At 33.6% G+C, this 16,030-nt stretch overlaps 1 protein-coding gene across 1 annotated transcript in view; it reads left to right on the top strand.

Annotated features, from left to right (window-relative positions):
- Positions 1–16,030, top strand: part of ODF2L (outer dense fiber of sperm tails 2 like) — a 20,738-nt gene extending 4,708 nt beyond the window's left edge. The window contains exons 6-17 of the mRNA XM_072343189.1: positions 378–440; positions 1,406–1,477; positions 2,442–2,558; positions 4,884–5,069; positions 6,323–6,432; positions 7,674–7,809; positions 8,567–8,677; positions 8,895–8,999; positions 12,310–12,395; positions 12,491–12,653; positions 13,558–13,683; positions 15,180–16,030. Coding sequence (XP_072199290.1) covers positions 378–440; positions 1,406–1,477; positions 2,442–2,558; positions 4,884–5,069; positions 6,323–6,432; positions 7,674–7,809; positions 8,567–8,677; positions 8,895–8,999; positions 12,310–12,395; positions 12,491–12,653; positions 13,558–13,683; positions 15,180–15,308 — 1,404 coding nt within the window. The 3' untranslated portion in view covers positions 15,309–16,030. The remainder of the gene's footprint in view (positions 1–377; positions 441–1,405; positions 1,478–2,441; positions 2,559–4,883; positions 5,070–6,322; positions 6,433–7,673; positions 7,810–8,566; positions 8,678–8,894; positions 9,000–12,309; positions 12,396–12,490; positions 12,654–13,557; positions 13,684–15,179) is intronic.

The raw sequence follows: 16,030 nt of genomic DNA, 5'->3' as shown, positions 1-16,030 counted from the left end.
CTTTCATGTCTAACTGAAGTTACTGAAAGCTTTTAACAGTTAATATTAGTCTGTAAAGTATTACACTTTGTGCAAGTACTTTTACTGTTTTTATGTGTTCAAATAACACGCACATAAGGTTTTCAGACTGCTTTTTGCAGAAATAAATAAATTGGTATATGGAATTTGTTTTCCCTCATTGAGATGCTTCATGCACTAAATAAACTGTATCTTTAAGGTTTAAACTACTAAATCTAAATAGCCCTCAAGCGTGCAAGTTTTAATATTTCTGTGTTCCAAACTGAAAATGAACTAAAATTATGTCAAACTCAAAGCTAAACACTAAATCAACTGGAAACCAAAGTGATTTGTTAACATTTCCTGTGTTTTTCTTGCAGATAGACAACAAAAACATTGATGCTTTGATACAGAAGTTAAGTGAAAATGAAATCCACAATACTGTGAGTAAACTAAAATATCTGTTACTTTTTTATTCTACATGGTACACTTAAAAAGAACTACACCATTGTATACAGTTTCACACCAGAATAGCATAGGGAGTATACAATTGAACTGTCATTACCAAGTGATTACTGGATATTTTAGAAGTGATGCATGGTGGATTTTGGCATCCTTTCTGTTACAGAGCAGAATGTGTCATACGTCATTTTATGTGTAGAGTAGTCTGAGTAGTTAATGTAGTTACTGTAAATATTTCTATAAGAGTCCTAGTTATTTTTAACTAGGACTTGTCATTTATTTCAATATTAATGTGCAGATAATGATTAGAAATATGAAAAATTAAATTAGGAAAGACCTCTAAGATTATCTAGTCCAACACCATCAGTAAATAAAAGCGTAGAAAACAATCTCTTGTATTTGGAAGCCATTCTGTATTTCTTCAAACAGTATTTGGTATAGACTGAACTAATAACTAAACCTAAAACAGTGGAGCAGAGAGCTAAAGTAAAGAGATATATACTTTTTAAAAATGCACTCATGGGGTTTTGTTCATAAATATTTATTAGGCCTATGTTTATGTTGTATTAACTTCTTGTTTCCCAAAATCTTGGAACAGTGCTGTGTTCCGTTTGTTTGTTTTTTAAAGCAGAATTTTTTTCTTTCTTAGGGCAACATAACAAGTATATAGAACAACGGAACGTGTATAGAATTGTGAAATATGCTTCAAACGAAGTCTTAGTGACATGACTCAAACAAGAGTCTATTATGGCCTATACAGTTAAAGTAAACACTGATTCATCAGTACATCTTTAAGGCCATAGTTTCTGCTGTTTTAGAAATGATGGCAGTATTTTTGATGTATCATCACAAAATGGAATCTCAGTCATTTTTAAATGAAGTATTTGTCAGTGTGTATTATATTAGGCATGAAAATAGTTGACTTTATTTTTTCTCCTTCATGAAGCATCTCAGGAGAAAGATAGTAGAAAGAGAAGAGCATATTAAAGAACTGTCATCCAGGATTCAGCCTAAAAGAGTGAGTGACCAGCTATTTTAGAATAAATGTTTTCTTCCAGTATACTGTGTTCTTATTTTCTAATATAATGTTTTGATGAAAGCAATTGTTTCAAAGATCTAGGCTTTAAAAAATGCCTGGAAGACATTTCTATACATAAATCTATTCAAACCATCAACACTGTATCCATGCCTATTTTGAGTACAAATTTTCCTTAACACTAATGCCCCACAGTTCTGGGAGGTCTATAAATCTGGACTAATGGCTTTGGACTTTGAATGCTCTTCTTACTGGTATCTGTAGTAAACACATGCACTATTACATTAGTCTATACTAGTAACATGATTTCTTTCTGTTATTATTAAAGCAAACCAAAATTATTGCAAAATTGCAATTATTAAATTGCAAAAAAATTTTGTAGATCATCTGACTGAAGTTCTGGTGGGAAGTTGTGTTTCCCTTCCTGTTTATGTATGCCTCTAAAACTGAATCATTTAAAAGTATCAGTAATTCTTACAGCAGCTAGTGATCTTCGGGGTCTAATGAAGATTAATTCGCATCTAAATATTTAGTGCAGAGCTCATTGGTTTGGCTTAGTTTTGATGGACCTGTTATTTCATGTATCCTTGTCTAACCTGGATTTCTGTGCCAGTGCATCCAGGCCCAGTTCATCTTACCAAATTAAATGAAATATAAGATAACAAGTGTATGGGTGTTCTTTAAATTTTGTTATTTTTGTTAGCTTTCTACACAGAAGTTGTATGGATGACGCTGATAACAATAGTAAGAAGCTACTTGTCATGGTTTTGTGTAGTTTTTATATTTGCTTATGAGTGTACTTGTAAATTATGTTTTATCCTTTTCACCTTTTGAGGGAGTTAAGATGACTGTTGGGAATTCTGCAACAAAGTAGAAAGAATAAAGTTTATATCATGTGGCATTATCTCCCTAGAGTAGTGAATTTGTGTTTATTTCCCTTTATTAGGCCCACGAACTGAAAGAAAACCCTCTGTCAAGACCAGTAAACACAATTGAAGCTCATCTGCGGAATCAGATTCAAAGAAAAGAAGTGGAAAATAATGAATTAAAGCTGAAAACACAGGTCAACATGTTTTTATGTGTTTTAAATTGAAAGGCAAATTAGCAAAGCCCTTCTGTGGGTTTGTTTCAGAATTGAGAATTAAATCTTTTTTAGGTGTAGCTTTGATCAAATTGAATAAAATATATTATTTCATGTATCACTTAAAACTTTGTAAAAAAAAAAAATCTGAAACAATTTTTGAAGAATGGCATTTGTAATTTGCAGTCTATCTTTGTTGTCTTAATTTCAGGTTATTTTCTTCTAGTTGTTTCAACTTATACATACTAGTAGTCCTGCCAAAGAAATTTAAGCAGCAGACATAGAAGTGTTTGTATTCACTTAATTTTACTTTCTGAAAGACTGATATCTTTCCTATTGAGTGTATGGAAACTGCCTTAGAAAGAGAGAGGCAAGTCCCAGAATGAGTTTTCCACTGTAAGCTGTTTGAGACAAGTGTGTTTCTTTTTATGAAGCATAAGCACCTGTTTCTTTTTATAAATGGTGAAGGGATCAATAATCCTCTTAGTACCAATCAATACACTTGTGACTAATTCCTAACCTCACTGTGTTTAAGGCAGATGAAACCCTGGTAAATTTGGGCATTTGCAGCAGTTGCTGGTTGAAGAAGCGCGTCAAGGACAAGCTCAGGTGGCAGTTGAAAGTGGTCTCAGATATTGTATTTGAATCCAGTAAAGAAATAGGCATAAATGAGAAAACTTTGGCTGCAAAATAATGTGATATTAATTTTCAGTATTTTTCTTAGTAGTGCACATAACCCTATGAATTTTGCAAATTTGAAGTTGTTAAGGAACCTATCTGAGCTCAATTGCAAGAGGAAAAAAAACCCAAACAATTCTGTGTCCACGTTTTCCTATGAATACAAGACTGATTTCTTGTTCTACCCAGCACATTTGTTAGAATTACTACATTTTTGTTAAGTAATATCTGGATAAAGTAATCAATGAATAATTTCATCTTCATTGAATCTATGTTTAAAAGTGTTGTTTGTTTCCCCTCTGCTCCCCTCCCCCCCCCCCCCTTACAGTCAGTTGACAACTAAAATCCTGTAGAAGATTTCGTTAGCTCTTAGGAAAAAGATTGGGATGGCTTATGGAATTTAATTCACCATTTAAATTGAGTCTTGGCCACTGAATAATGCCCAAAGCACTCATTCTTATGTAATTCTGACCCCCTGTGGTTGTATCAGGAGATAACAGTTATTTACTGAAATCAATTGTTAAGGAGAACTGTATATGGACTCAAATTTTTCAGTTTCTTCAATTCATTGAAGTTGTTTTTTTTCCTGCAAGTCATGTGTTTTATATGAAAACTATTTCCTGCGTATATTTATATGCAGAGAGACACAGACCTGTTGGAATGCATCCAGAGAAGGGCCACAGTAATGATCCCAGGGATGGAACATCTCTCCTTTGAGGACAGGCTGAGAGAGCTGGGGCTGTTCAGACTGGAGATGGCTGTGATATGACCTGATAGCGGCCTTTCAGTATCTATTGGGAGATACAGGAAAGAAAGGGACAGACTCTTCAGCAGTGTCTGTGGTGATAGACTGAGGGGGAAAAAAGCTTTAATCTCAAGGAGGGTAGCGTTAGGTTGGATATGAGGAAAAAATCTTTTACAGTTAGGGTAGTTCTACATTTAGGACAATTCTATTTCATTTGTAGAATGGTACCATTATATGCAGGAGGAAAATGTTAGATCTTGCAAGAAAAGGGTAAACTGTCATTTAATAACAGAGCATAACACAGTTCATATATTAAGAAAAATACCTTCCTGTCTTCTTGACTTAAAATACTCAAATCCAAAATCTAACCCTCATGTTAAAATTTCATTTGCAGTTGTACTGATCTTCAGTCCTAGTCATGTGCTTGCTCACTGTAGATTCAGAGCATAGGTTACATCAATTTATATCACTAGTAATAATGTGATATTCATCAAAGTAAATCTCTAGGCGCTGGTGTAACCACTCTTATTTCCCATCTCAGAAATGGATTTACTGTCTGTGCCATGTCATCTACAGAAATTTTACATTCATTTGAAAGAACATGTGGTGATGGTTAGACTGATGTCTTTCTCCCTGCTCCTGCTTGTTTCTGTTTCTGTGTCTCCTCAACCTCTTATCTTTGTAACAAATTTCCCAACACATGATTCCTCTTGCATAGTACTGTACAAATGTTGACTAACTCCTTCTGTCAACCAGAAGACTTCAGATGTAGATATTTATGGAGTCAGACTATAAATGCAAATACCATTATTCATTACAATACCTCAAGGACAGACTCATAAGGTGTAAGATTTGAAAAGAGTTGATATTTAATTATGCTTCAGACTCTAGAGAAGAAAATAGCAGAGTGGAAAATTCAAACTGGTGAATACAAGCGTCAGATGTTGGCCTTGAGGGAAACAAGTAAGCAAAAGAAGGCTGATCTGAGGAGAGCAATCAGGTCCCTGAAACGAAAAGCAGAATGCTTTGAAGAAGCTGTGGAGAATTTAACCTCCAGAGTAAAAGAACGTGTAAGTGATTACACTGACCAATGTTGTCCTGTGTTAAACTGAATAACTGAGAGACCTTCACCTTTGTAAAACAGGGAAGTTTGTTGCGTTGTTTCCATCTCTTATTTTTGTTCCTCAGTTAAGGAAAAACTTGCTATAAGAGACACGCAAACCATTCTTGCGTTCACCATTTCTGTTTTGTTTAAATTTAGTGAATGTTTTTAGCAGCGGTTGTACACTTCATAGTAAATAAGTGGAGTCTGATCAGCTTCATCTGTACATCTTCTGATCTTTCTCTTAGACCTCTGAGGAGTTACAATGACTAAGCTCAAAAGTATGGTATGCTGTCAGATAAGAAATGGGATTGAAGTCTTTGTTTCCTTTATGTATTAGCTTACGGTATCTCATGTGGATGCTTAGCTTTCTATTTCCAAGCCTTGAGCTTTTTTAATATCCAAGCAATAACTTTAATTCAAATTGTTGGGTGGCTTCTACCTTGTCCTTCACCTGTGTGCAGTGTGTAATTATTGAGAAAGACCGGGTGCATCAGGACTGTGCTGAGACCTCTGTCAACTTATTTAGATTTCCTATTGAGAGTATTTTCACAATTTCTGTGTGTTGCCATTGTTTAGGATTTGCCTGCAGTAAGGGTATTTTTCCAGTTAGTATATAATAATTTATGTTGTTTTCTTTGGTCTTTTTAAGAAGTTACATTTAGCAGTACAGAGGAGTGTAGCATTTGCTTATCTCCTGAACTGGTAGTGTTTTGTAGTCATGTTGTTGTTTTCTTTCATGTTGTTGTTTTCTTTCCATTGAATACCTCATTTACTTTCAAGACAGAATGTTGGTTAATGCTGGAATTTATGTAACCCCGCATTTCTTATATAGCTGCATATTCTTTTAATTCTTAAAATGCTTTGACAGAATTTTATTTTAATATTAACTTATGCAGTTTATATAGAAGAGATGTCTTGGAGGCATTTTTGTTTTTAAAAAGTGTTTAATCTTAAATAATGGTACATTCTGAAGTTGATATATTGTACCTGTGTTTAACTGTGTCTGTACTTTGAAAGTAAGTTTGTATTACACTTTAATTTTTTTAAAATGTGGGTAGTTTATTTGTTCTCTTTTTGACATAATAAGACAAATTTAACATTGTTTTGTACTAGAGAGTTCCAATAAATAGTTCTTATGTTTAGAAGATTTTGTAGAAGGAGATGACGCTTCTTATGGCATTCTTATGATACATGATTTATAATTAATGTATTCTGTAGGAAGTGAAGTTGTCTGAGATACTGTCAGCTTCTGATGTCTGGAAAAAAAAGCATGATAGAATGGTAGAAGAAAAGTCAATGTTAGAAGTTCAGAAAGAAGATCTAGAGAAGTAAGTTAAACTAGTGGCAATTTATTTTCTGCAGTCACAGAAATTTTGTATTTAGTACCTTATTATTATTGAAAATGTAAGCAATTTCATGTACTTGTATGAAAATTCTCAGCAGAATTTAGCAGCTGGAAACTAGAACAAGTTAAAGAATTCTAGCTTCATTTCACAAGCTGTTTGTTTTTTAATAACTCCCCTGTAGAAGCACAAGGCACTTGCTACTTTCCCTGCTTAGTCTCTTCCAGCTGGAGTTTGCTAGAAATCATTGTGCTGTTTCACAGAATTATTTATTTAGTGATTCAATGACTTGAGTCTCAACACTTGCATTTGCTGCAACGTAAAAACTTCTTATTTGGGCTTCCAGGCTCTACTGCAGACTAATGACAGCAAAACTATTTTGCTTCCACTAATATCTCACCCTACTAGTGAACAGAATTCCTCACAGATGCACATTTGAACAGTTTACTCTTGTCTGAAAAAGCAAGACAACACTGCTCAATTTTACTCAAGCAGTGAAATGTAGGTAAAGAATATGCCATCTTCTTTGTCAGGCAGTGACAAATATCTCTTAACTTTTAACACATGTTTTAATATGGGCTCTAACTCAAAAAAGCAAGAGAAACCAGTAAGTGCTTTTATGCTCGAACTAATGCAGAATGCACATGGCAACAAAGTGTACCGTTCTATCAAGACCTGTGGTACTAGACAGCAAATGATTAAAAAAGTGTGATTAAAGAGTGAAATAACTCTTTGTTTGACTTTGTTAACGCAAAAAAATGTTGAGGGACAAATGACAATTTATTGCCTTTAATAATGGGAAGTACTAATCCTAAAGTAGCCATAGAGTGCACTTATCAGGACATTGTTTTTTTTTTTTTTTTTTTTTTTTTTTTTTTTTTTTTAAACGGTAGATATATGCATATTTGCCTTGGAAGTACACTTGTGTATTCTAGGTAATACACTTATCTACAACTGAGCTCAGTCTACTTCCTTGGTGGATCACATTTCTTTTCTTTTGGGGAAAAAAAAAAAGAAAAAAAAAAAAATAAGAAATCATGTTTCAACAGATACTGCTTTCTTTAGATGTTTAAATGTGTTTATCCATGCATTTATTTATTTTTCTTGTAAGAAACAAGAGCAATGTAAGAAATAAAAGCATCTCTGTCCTAAGGAACAATTTGATTTGCATAGCGAGAGTTCTGGAAACATTATATGTTACATGGAATTTCTTGCTATCCAACAAGGCAGATCACAAGCCTTTCTGAAGACCTAAAAAGAAAGGAAGAATTCAGAAGAAAAACTAGTGAGGAAATTCTTGGAGAGCTAAATTCTGTCCACTCTGAATATGAGAGGATCTATCTTGAAAATGAAAAATTAAAGGTGAGATATAAATCACTGAGGAATGCATTTGCATTTCTGATGCTTTTACGAGTTAACCATATCAATTTGTTTTTGTCCATCTGTCTAGAGATCCCAAACCTGTAGAATAAATATTGTCACTTTTTTTTTTTTTCCTTTTTTTTTTTTTCTCCCACTGTAAGTGGAATGAGATGTTAAAAGTTTATCAGTGGAAATCTATGGCAAAGCTAGAAACTGGATTTTCTAGTCAATCTATTTAACCAGGATGTCACTTGTTTTACAGTCAGTGGATATAAAATTGCTTACCTGGAAGTTATTCTTTTTAATATACAATATAGTTTCACAAACAGAAGAATTGAATTCAACTTGATTACTGATACAATTTTTTTTTAAAAGGATTTCCGGGTTGTGTATGGTGTTTTTCTTCCAAAATAAATATTTTTACAAGCTGATAAATGAGCTGTGGACTGTCAGTGTTGACTGGTAGGATAAGTAATTGTTACTGCTCTTTATGTCTTCAGGTCACTTGATAGTAATATATTGTAGATTGGGTTGTTTTAATCGTATCATGGAATCATAGAACGGCCTGAGTTGAAAAGGGCCACAATGATCATCTAGTTTCAACCCCCCCTGCTATGTGCAGGGTGGCCAACAACCAGACCAGGCTGCCCCACATCCAGCCAGGCCTTGAATGCTTCCAGGGATGGGGCATCCACAACCTCCTTGGGTGACCTGTTAATGTCTTTTGATGTTGTTTTTTCTCCATGTTTTAATAAAGGCTTTCCTTTCTGCTTTGGAAGTCAATATTGTTTCTGTTGAAAATGACCTGCTATGTCTGCAGGAAAAGACCAAGCTACAGGAAAATGTTGTTGAACACTGTAAAAATCAGGTGAGAAGCATATTGAAATGTTCAAACATAAGTTTTAAATCTATAAACAGTTCTGAGCAAATCATAAAGGTTTTATTTGTAATAAAAACATATTTGTTGTCACGGTGATTATAATAGTTGTGTAACACTGAGAATGATAGAAGCAATGCTAATAGTTCTGTTTTTCTAAATTAAAAGCAAAACAAAACAAAAAAGGTAAAAATATGTTGTGTCCTAGGTGCAAGAATTACAAGCAGAAGTAGAAATACTGAAATCCAGGTATAAAACAGTCTTCAATGAATGCAAAAGTATAAGAGAAAGCCAATGTTTAGAAGTCTGTGAGGTAAGTTTTGTGGTTCTGCATGCTCCCAAACAGTTCTATAGGATGTTGATCCTACGGATGTTACCTACACTTAATAGAAGTAACAAGGCACTGGCTCTTTTATTTTGCCATGTTAAATCTGAATTTAAATGCATTGAATGCATTTAAATGCTTTACTTTTACTTTTGAGTGGGTGTTTTTTGGTTTCTACACAACTGCAAACAGCCAGGAAGAAAATGATTTGAAGACAAATGACTAAGGGCTTGGGCTGCTGTTCTAGAATTCATTCCATCACTTAAAAAATAAATAAATGGTTTTGTTGATGATTTTTAAGGTAGATCTCTCAGCAGAGCATCTATGAAAGTTGTGTAGGGAATAAAACCCACTGCAAGACTGTTCTGCAGGGTAAGTTTGATTTATGTAGCAATCAAAAGTGAGAACCAATACAGAGATGAGTTTTAAGTTTCTTCAGCAGGTGGAGCTGAATACTTAAACATGGTTAGCGCTTTAAGCACTGGAAAACATCATAGAAAAGTAGCAAGAAAATGACTTTCACTGCTCATAACATTGCATATAGTTTTAGGCAACAGGGCTGAAGCGGGGTCAGGTTTTCAATTGCCTGCTTGGTTTTAGAGAATAGAATTAGTTCTCAACAAACATCACCTCAGATGTTCATTTTACTTTATACTCTCATTATTTTTCCTTGCTTTATCTACAGAATGGACAAAAATGTTTTGTGATCCCATAAATAATAGTTGTGCAGCATTGTATGCGGCTTTAGGTGGCATCAGTTGTCTTCTTTTCAAATACTGCAAAACTTGTTTGGCTAGAATTTTTCTGTAAGCTACTCTTGGCATGCAGTTTTCTACAATCTATTATGATAAAAATCAAAATTTGGATATTGCTTACACTTGTATAATTTTGTGTTTGTTATCAGTGTTACTGAGTCTCCAACTGCATGTCATGAGAGAAAATTCTCCAGTGAACTTGTTGCTTTGGGTTTTCTGATGAAGCAGGTGACACTGCAACTTGTGTAGAATTTTAGATGTACTACTGGTGTAGAAAGCTTTTAGGTATCATAACAGTTAATTTATGGCTTTAGGCTTAAATTTTTCTACTATGATGAGACTGTGCAGGTGAGGGACAAAACAGAGCCTAAGTTGAAAGTATTAGCACGTTTGTGGTTTACTGAAAGTAGCTGAAGGAAAACTGAGGATTTCAAGAAAATCTTGTGTACTGAGAAAGGATCAACGCACAGAAATGCGAAACCCTCAGGGAGCTGCAGGTTCAGGTGCTTTGTACGTGCAAGTTTTTAAAGACAAATGAGGAAATTATGTAGAAGAAATTCTCCAGAATATCTTTTCCTACTAGTGCTTGAGGTAGTTTAGCTGTTTCATTTGTTTCCTACATAAATCAGAAAGCTGAGAAAGTATTGCCAAGTGTATTTACATTAAGTGTATTTACACGTATGGAAGTATGGAAGAAGAAATTCTAGTTATTTATGTTTACTTTTCTATGTTGTATCCTTAATGTAATATGTTCTCTGTCTTTTAGAATAGCTATTTCCTGATAAGTCTTTCAGAATTCTTCAGAAATAATTGTGCAAATCCAATCATTGTTTGCACCTTGTGGAATAATTTAGTGCTACATTCATTTTGGTTTTTTTAATGACTTATTCATAAACCAAAAACTATCTGCTCAGAAAAATAGCTATAAATTATATTTTTATGATAACTTCAGCATTTTAATGAATACATTATAAAGGTAGATAAAAATAAATGAAATATCTGCTTTAACAAAATATTTTGTATTTTTAGCAGTATGTTAATACTACTGCTTTTATTTTCCCTTAAGGCCTGAACCTAAATGTTTCTCAGCATTCTTTAGCTGTGGCATCCATTTCCGTGGTTTGGGTTTGTTGTTTTTTTTTTTTTTTTCCCCTCTTTCATTTTGTTTTATTGTGCTTTGGGTTGGAAGAGAATAATTTGCTAGCACAAATGACACAGGTGTTCGAATCAGTAGGGTGGGAAAAAAATGTAATCTTCCTGTGTGTGGAAGACATGCTGACTTCAGCTGAAACACAGTGAGTCTCTCTGTGTCTCTACATGCTTTATTCTTTAAAATGTAGATTCTGATTTTCTTTTCCGATTTCCTGTCATTATCATCATTATAGCCTCAAGTTTTGCTTGTTTCTGTCATTATAAATACTTGTTTCAGAAGCTCATAAATTCATATTTTCATAGTGAATTACTTAAGCAATAATTAGTTTTGAGATGCACTTCTAAAACTACATCTGTATTTTTATTTCTACTACATATCCTTATGAATAATTTTTTAAAAATCCTCCTAAGTATAATGAAATAATTGGGGAATAAAACCAATAGTCTAGCAAACAGCAGTTCATTTTTGGCAGTAAATCTTAATTATGTCCTCTAGATATTCTAATAATATGATTAGATTTTAGGGGAATTCCTTTTGAAGAAATTGGGCCATGTGCAGATGCCCTTTTTCAGGCTTATCTGAACAAGGACATCAGCTTACTGCCCCTCTGCTGAAAGTTTATTTTACTATCTGTCTGTTAACAGACCAGCCTGTAATTAAAAAAGGAAACTCAGCCGTGTTAGCTCAAGCTACTGAATGAAACTGTTTGATGTAGTCCAGTTAATGATGGAGATTGTCCTTAAATCATGGTGCCAGCAGAATGGAGCTGTGGCTGTTTTCTGCTGATCTCATGCTGATGGATGGTAGCAAGAGTAATAACATCATTGCTACTGTTCCATGATTTAAAAGTAAACATGGAAAATTTTGTCAGTCTGGATGCTGGGTAGGAGGGGTATGGCAGGCTGGCTTGTTTTATTTTCAGTCTGTTCTTATGAGCTCTGTTGCCCTTTTTGATTATATGTGCTAATGTCAGAAATTCTTTGCCAGTACAGCCCTGTTCTTCCATGATAATTGTGTATGTATGTATGTGTGTGTATATATGCTGTATCATTTTTATGGTTCCTGTGATTGTAGTGGTGTGGGAACTTATTCTTGCTGTAAACTAAAGCCTTAGTTCACAAGGAAGTAGACATGGCCAACTCTTAATATGCAAGGCTACACGAGCAGCATATGGGTTTTGTTAGGATTTCACTTTGTTACGCAGCACATCTTCAGTCATCAGTGGTCATGTAAATTTTTAGTATTTTTTTCAAAAACCTGAGTTTTTGAAAGATGTGTAGTTGAACTTATAATTAGATTGTTTGACTGGATTTCATTAGGCATCCTTAATTCACTTTGTAATATCTTTCACATAAGACCTTCAACTAGAAAGGAATTGTTATTTGTACAGGAGGAAGATGGTCTAAATTCTGTGGGTAATCGTTCCTTAGAAGAAGAAACCAGTAACATTCAGAAGAAATACGAACATCTTAAGAGGTAATTCTTAAAACAAAAACAAACAAAAAGACTGTGACTGATTTGTGCTATTACACTGTACTGAAATACAACACGTTAAAATCTTTTGCATAAAGGATTCTAGATGAGATGGAATTTCAAAATGAAGAACTTGCTTTTCTGATCAAAAAAGAAGATGAGAGTCTTCAGTGCGGTAAACTGCAGCTTGAAGCAAAAAATGCAGAGTATAATAGCTTAAGGAAACAACTGGAATCTGCTTTGGAGGATGGAAGAAAAATGGTACTGATGGTTTAATACAATTCTTAGCTTTGATTGCAATTTTCTACTTGAAAATTAAAAAAACATTTAAAAAATAAGCATGCTTGAGAAGAAAAATGGGGAAGGATTATTTGCTTTTAGGGAACAATGCGAGAAGTTTCTTGGAATTCTATTGAAACGTGAATTGCACCATTCAATATCTTCATAGAATTAAAGGGCTATTGAAATTAATGACAAAATTCAGTGGACCAACATTTTGTCATCGTGAAATCATCATGATCACAAATCAAAATGCTTTAACATAAAGTTGGTTAGGTTAAATCCCACACAGTGGAGTTTATGGACAAAGGCATAATTCTTCCTTTTTCTTATTTTCTTTGCAAGAACTGGTTCACAAAAACTTTAGTGCTGAAATCTTTTTTTAATGTTAGAGCAAGAATTTAATGGTTTTAATATTAAGCACAGATTTATTATTAACACATAGGATGAAAACACTGATTTAAATGGGGAAGAAAATGAAGGAATTTATATTTCAGTGAATTGTATTGTTTGCTATTAAAATAGGTGTGAGGTTGTAATTTCCATCTCAGATTGGAATGTTTTGAAAAAATAAGTGTTACTTTTCTCAGTGCTATCTGAGAGTTTAGATTTGGTGTTGGGGGAATAAAATAAGAATGAGTTGGAGTACATGTATAAATTTTTTTGCAAAAACTGCTCCCTCTTCAAATAAGTGTTTTTTCAAACAGAAACCTCATTCTGATTCAGGCTGAAGTTTCCAGGTTTATATAGTTTTTGTGTATGGGAAATAGCTGAAGTGTTGAATGTTGGAATGAGGAAATATTTCTATTAATGCTAAAAAATAAGAAATAATTTGATTTGGGGTTTAAATAGAAGTAAACGTAAGTCATTTCTCGTGCTAATTTAGGTAGATGAAGAATTTGGAAAAATGTCATATTTAGAACAAGCCCTTCAGACAAAAATGCTTGTTCTTGAAAATGAAGTGAGAGAGACACAGGAGGAGAAAAAAGAACTTCTTCGTGTATTTCACCATGTGAGTAAATAATACTGCTTGGCTCAAGAAATTGTTGCATCACTGTTTCCATTAAGTTTCTCTCACTGAAAACCAAACTTTTCAATACAGTTGATAAGTGTGCTGGAGAACAGCAAATTATTACAACTTGACAATGTATTTTGTATATTGACACTTTCAGCAGATTTAACAAATGCCCAGTTAATCTTAATAAATCACTGGACTAACATTGAGCTTAAGTTTCTTATTCCGACCAGTTTTCATACAAAATAAAAATCATAAAGTAGGTATGAAACTGTAATTTCCCTCTCAGATAAATTGTTTTCATTCAGCATAACGATATCCAAGCAAACGTTTCATAACCACATAATGGTATCTTTCTTTTTTCTTTCTTTCTATTTGTCCATCTTCCTTTCTTTTGTCCTGACTTGATAAAGAAATCTTACCATGCAGGAATTTATGCAAAGCTTTCAGTTGTATACTGATGTTGTGGTAGTCAGTAATAGAAGTGTTCTGTCTTATTCTAAGAGACAAAACATTAAATATCCAGGCTTTGACATGTAGATACTTTTTAAACTATGGTTCTGCTAAATGGGCAATACTCTCTGAAAGCAGAAAAACAAAAAAGAATGGAAGGATGTGCTACACCCAATCTGTTCTTTTAACTAATCCAGAAAATCTCAACACATTTTTTATTAGAGTGACATTAGCCAAAGTTTTGATAGAGATTTCTCCAGCAATCATTGACAATAAGCTACAAAGCTATCTACAATAAATACAAGAGTGAATACAAGACCTGATTCTTAGATCCTCAGAAACAAGACTGTACTCTACCTTGAAGTGTTCAAGGCTGAAATTGCAGGCTAACATAAATGCAGACCATCTTAAGGGTTCAAATAATGCATCAGAGATACTGTTCTGCACTTGGTATGCTTTAATTTTTATTTCTATTGAGTATAATTCAACTAATGACTGCTTTTATCCTAAGATAAAAACATTAAAACAAAGTCAGACATTAGCTAGTAATTTTTACTATTTCAAATATTTTTTTCAGAGTAATTTCTTACTATGCTACAGTTAAATAAAAAATTAAGGAAATTTTCTTGTCTTTTGGCCCAGAAAGTCTCACCTGCTGAACAGGAGTATGAAAATTAATCATACTCAGCAAGTAAATTATGGCAATATCCTTTGATCTTAAAAAATAAACTGAGTATCATTCTGTAATGAGGTGTGTTAAGATTAAACATTCGAAAAATCTGTCTCTTTGGGGAGATTAGCATCTACAATCCCAGGCTTTTTTTGGATTATAAACCTATTCAAGCATGGTCAGTTTGGTTTTGACTAGGCATAAGCAAGGCTTCTGTATTTTGAGGTTCTTTTGATTATCTCAAGTTTGTAAGGCCTCTGAAAAATTTAATGGATAAGTAAGGCCTCTAAAGTATAGGTACCAACTCTAGTATGTTGTTATTTGATTTGCATTTTATCTCTAAGTTGTGTTGCCTTTTTTTTTTCTTTAGAATGAAAAACACCATGAGGTATGCTTGAAAGAGCTGGAAAACAGCCTACAAAGGTCAGAAAACAAGAAGCAGAGCATCCAGAATTACCTGCAGTTTTTGAAAACCTCATACATAACAATGTTTGGCTGAATTCTGTAACTTCATTTATTTTAATAATAAAGAAACGATACAAGATTTGGCTCTAACTCTTGTTAGAGGCAATGCTATTGAGATCTTACAGAGTTTTGTGGGATTGAGCACCACAGTTTCAGTTCTACTCTGAGGAAACTTCTGCAATGGATCTAGAAACACAGATTAATTATTATTGTATATCCTACTGGCTGATCACATTCAGTGTATTTACCTGATATTACTGATAGAAATAATTGTATTATTCATGGAAGTGAATAAAGTGAAAAGGCAGGCTGCATGATAGTAGTGAAAGGTGTATAAGTGTAGCATATGCAAACGAAACTGTAAATTGGTCAGTATGTGACTGTGTTTCAGCCATATTATATAAATTCTTGTGCGTCTCCTTTTAGTCCATGATAAACAAAGATAAATGCTAACCTGTCTATCAGCTTATTACTAGAGGATTAAGGATGATTTAAGTACTTCATCTTTCTCCCACCTTTGGGACAAAAACTGCTATAAATTCTGTTATAAGGTGGACACTTTGCAGTAAGAGAAGAGAAACTCAGGGACTTCTCTCTGAATACTTGTATCCTTAAGGAAAATCTGTGTAGAAGACAGCAATTATTGTATGATCTGTGACTCTGTATGGTACATTTGATTTAACAAATTGTGAATGAATTCAACACTCAGATTTTTGTTAAAAAGAAAATTAACATGCAGCTCTAAACATCATCTAC

The sequence above is a fragment of the Excalfactoria chinensis genome, chromosome 8 (assembly GCF_039878825.1).
Source record: "Excalfactoria chinensis isolate bCotChi1 chromosome 8, bCotChi1.hap2, whole genome shotgun sequence".
NCBI lineage: Eukaryota > Metazoa > Chordata > Aves > Galliformes > Phasianidae > Excalfactoria > Excalfactoria chinensis.
The sequence above is the reverse complement of the archived record's forward strand: the minus strand, read 5'-3'. Positions and strand labels throughout refer to the sequence as shown.